At 33.5% G+C, this 1099-nt stretch overlaps 1 protein-coding gene across 1 annotated transcript in view; it reads left to right on the plus strand.

Annotated features, from left to right (window-relative positions):
• Positions 1-1099, plus strand: part of SYNE2 (spectrin repeat containing, nuclear envelope 2) — a 295242-nt gene that overhangs the window by 145386 nt on the left and 148757 nt on the right. Inside the window, exon 46 of the mRNA XM_012656034.1 lies at positions 5-654. Within this exon, the coding sequence (XP_012511488.1) occupies positions 5-654 (650 nt within the window). The remainder of the gene's footprint in view (positions 1-4; positions 655-1099) is intronic.

Below are 1099 nucleotides of genomic sequence, written 5' to 3' on the forward strand. Positions count from 1 at the left end.
GAAGGGAAAATTAAGCAGTTAGAAACATTTCAGGCAGAACATGACAAATATCAAGCATCACTAAGTAAAATCAGAGCTATGGATTTGCAAATTAAGAAAAGGGCTGAAGAAGTACTAAAAGCTCCTGATACTTCCCCAGAATTTAATCCACTCAATGCTCAAATTTTGAATCAGAGAATTGAGAAAGCCAAGTGCTTATATGATGAAATACTAAAGAACTTAAATGAAAATAAGGCCTTTGATGACTCATTCAAAGAGGAAGAAATACTACAAATAAAGCGAAATGCAAAAGAAAATGATGAGTTACACAAGGCTCTCCAAAACATGATACTACACTTCCGGCCAAAAGAAATGGATAAAAAGAATTTTCAGGACAAATTAGAAAATTCCATACATGTTTTAAATCAGATAAAATCTCAATTGCAGCAGCCTTTACTTATAAATTTGGAAATTAAACATATTCAAAATGAAAAGGATAATTGTGAAGCATTTCAGGAACAAGCTCAGGCAGAAATGTATGGTATTAAAGCTGTGACGCCTATTGAGAAGCAAAGAGAAGAAGAAAACTCTTTTGAAGCCAGTGATGTGGAGACAAAATTACGTGACATCGAAGACCTTCAAATGCAGCTTAGCACAAGCATTGATTTGCGCACAGTAAGTTTTTAAAAAATTAAGCAGTTCGTGCATCCGTTTTTATTTCATGACTTTATGTTTTGCTAGTTAATATCTGTACTTCTAAGAAGTTACGTGTTCTATGGGAAAGTTCTGTACAGGATAGCTACTTTGAAAAATTGCAATGAGCCAGTTATAATCCTGACTCATTTTATACCTAAATGCAGCACCTTAATGTGTGGAAAAGGACAAATCTGATCCCTTTATTTCTATTTCCCTTGTAGCCCCTATTGAGCTTAGAACAAAGTTTTTTGGGTTTTTTGTTTTTAGAGATAGTAAGATACAGTGGAAGAAGTATGGTGTATAAGGAAGAACACCAAATAATGACTAACATTTATTTAGATTTTAAAACTTCAGGTGTTCTAGGCATGGTGCTAAATGCTTCATATTTAATCTATCAACCCAAATGAATGACTGAGGCAAAAAT

The sequence above is a fragment of the Propithecus coquereli genome, unplaced genomic scaffold (genome assembly GCF_000956105.1).
Source record: "Propithecus coquereli isolate 6110/MARCELLA unplaced genomic scaffold, Pcoq_1.0 Scaffold5, whole genome shotgun sequence".
NCBI classification, from domain to species: domain Eukaryota; kingdom Metazoa; phylum Chordata; class Mammalia; order Primates; family Indriidae; genus Propithecus; species Propithecus coquereli.